Below are 1,514 nucleotides of genomic sequence, written 5' to 3'. Positions count from 1 at the left end.
AAATAAATTTTTTTTTAATTTTTTAATAAATAATTGTCGGGATGCTTGGATACTGTACTCTCGAATGTCGTCTGTCTCCACTCAGTCAGGTACTGCTGGCGATTCTCCTCTGTTTCGAAATGAGCTTTAGTTATGAAAACCATCGTACTAAAGTCAAAGGATCGTCCAGAGATCTTATCGTAATAGTACTCAGAAGCTTTCCCTTTTAGCATTATCGAGAAAGCTAAGTAGTAATAGGATTTGTGGAGTCCGACCTTCCCACAATAGTCATAGAAGACTTATAAGTACGTATCGAGGATCTCGTACAACTCACCTCCGTACTTCTTATCGTCCTTATAGATCTTGAGTAGCTCCGTTAAGAGTTTTGATGTGGTTGGTACCTGTGGACGAGGAGAATATCCTCCTGGTTCTGCTCCGTACAACTCCTCTGGGTCGTCTTCTGGGGCGGGGTTCAAGGCAGGATGAGGCGTAGCACTGAACCGTTCGTACCGTCCTAGGACGGGAAACTAAGGGTCCTCTCGTGCTTCGATTGTTGGTCGTACGATGGGTATTCCCTCTGGAGGGAGTGTCCGAGTAGGGTTTCGCTCGATATCTTGTCGAGGTAATGTGTGTCGGAGAGTATCAACACCAAACTTCTCTTTGTATATCTTCCTCTCTTCGTCCGTCCATTCCGCTGGGGCCTCCTCCATACTCACCTCATACAACAGTTTCGCATACGAAGAGCCTGGAGCTAAAGGAAGCGTCTTAACGTACACTCCTCGAGTTACCAAGAACTTCACGAGCAATTTCCAAGCTTCTGTACTTCCCTTCTTAAACCATTCTTCCTTCCACCCTCCGTTCGACTCTCTAAACTCTCTCCACAGCCACTTGCCTTTGTGTCCTTCATCCTCCCAAATATCGAACTTCTAGACGATGTACGTGTTTACATTAGCCTGGTCCCAGCTTTCGGCTTTTGTCGTATCAAGGCCATATCCCCAAAAGTCTAGCTTGAGGGGAAACTTGTACTTAGACAGGGTTGTCATAGTTTCGTATAATCAAGAGTCGTATTGGAAGTAGCTGTCTTTTCGAAAGATGTGGCCAAGTGGCAAGCCACCGGGAATCCTGATTCTAGCCTTCGTCCGAGGTTTCGTACAGTAGCCTGCGCTGTATTAATCGTACGTTGGGAGAAGAGGAAAACAAAGAGCTTGTTGTATGTGCCTTGCTGTTCTGTGGTTCATGTAACCACTGATTAGTGTTGGAAACACAATATACAGCTAATAATCACGTGATTCGTTTGGATGAAGCCGTACCACGATGAGGTTATATTCCTTCTATCTGTGGTATTGAGTCTGCCCTCAAAACTAAGGGCAGTAAGCCAGCTATATACAGAGTATTGTACGAGGCTTAACTCGTACGCATAATATTCGACACCCACGTAATGTCACGGTTCTGGAGTCACGTGCTCGCTAAGTACTCACGTGACCGCTCACCTATATATATGCTCTGCCTTCCGGCGCTTCTTTCCTTCCTTTCCT

The 1,514-nt window shown here is 45.6% G+C and overlaps 1 protein-coding gene across 1 annotated transcript; it reads right to left on the bottom strand.

Moving 5' to 3' along the window:
* Positions 1 to 506: 506 nt before the first annotated feature.
* LY89DRAFT_744080 (uncharacterized protein) lies at positions 507 to 1,022 on the bottom strand (the record flags this gene model as incomplete). Its single annotated transcript, XM_018221019.1, has 2 exons — positions 507 to 866; positions 927 to 1,022. The coding sequence occupies 2 exons, from the start codon at positions 1,020 to 1,022 to the stop codon at positions 507 to 509; spliced, it is 456 nt and encodes a 151-aa protein (XP_018060510.1).
* Between the last annotated feature and the right edge of the window lie 492 nt (positions 1,023 to 1,514).

This window comes from Mollisia scopiformis, assembly GCF_001500285.1.
Source record: "Mollisia scopiformis unplaced genomic scaffold LY89scaffold_54, whole genome shotgun sequence".
Classification (NCBI taxonomy): Eukaryota; Fungi; Ascomycota; class Leotiomycetes; order Helotiales; family Mollisiaceae; genus Mollisia; species Mollisia scopiformis.
Note: the sequence above shows the minus strand (reverse complement) of the source record. Positions and strands in the feature narration are given on the sequence as shown.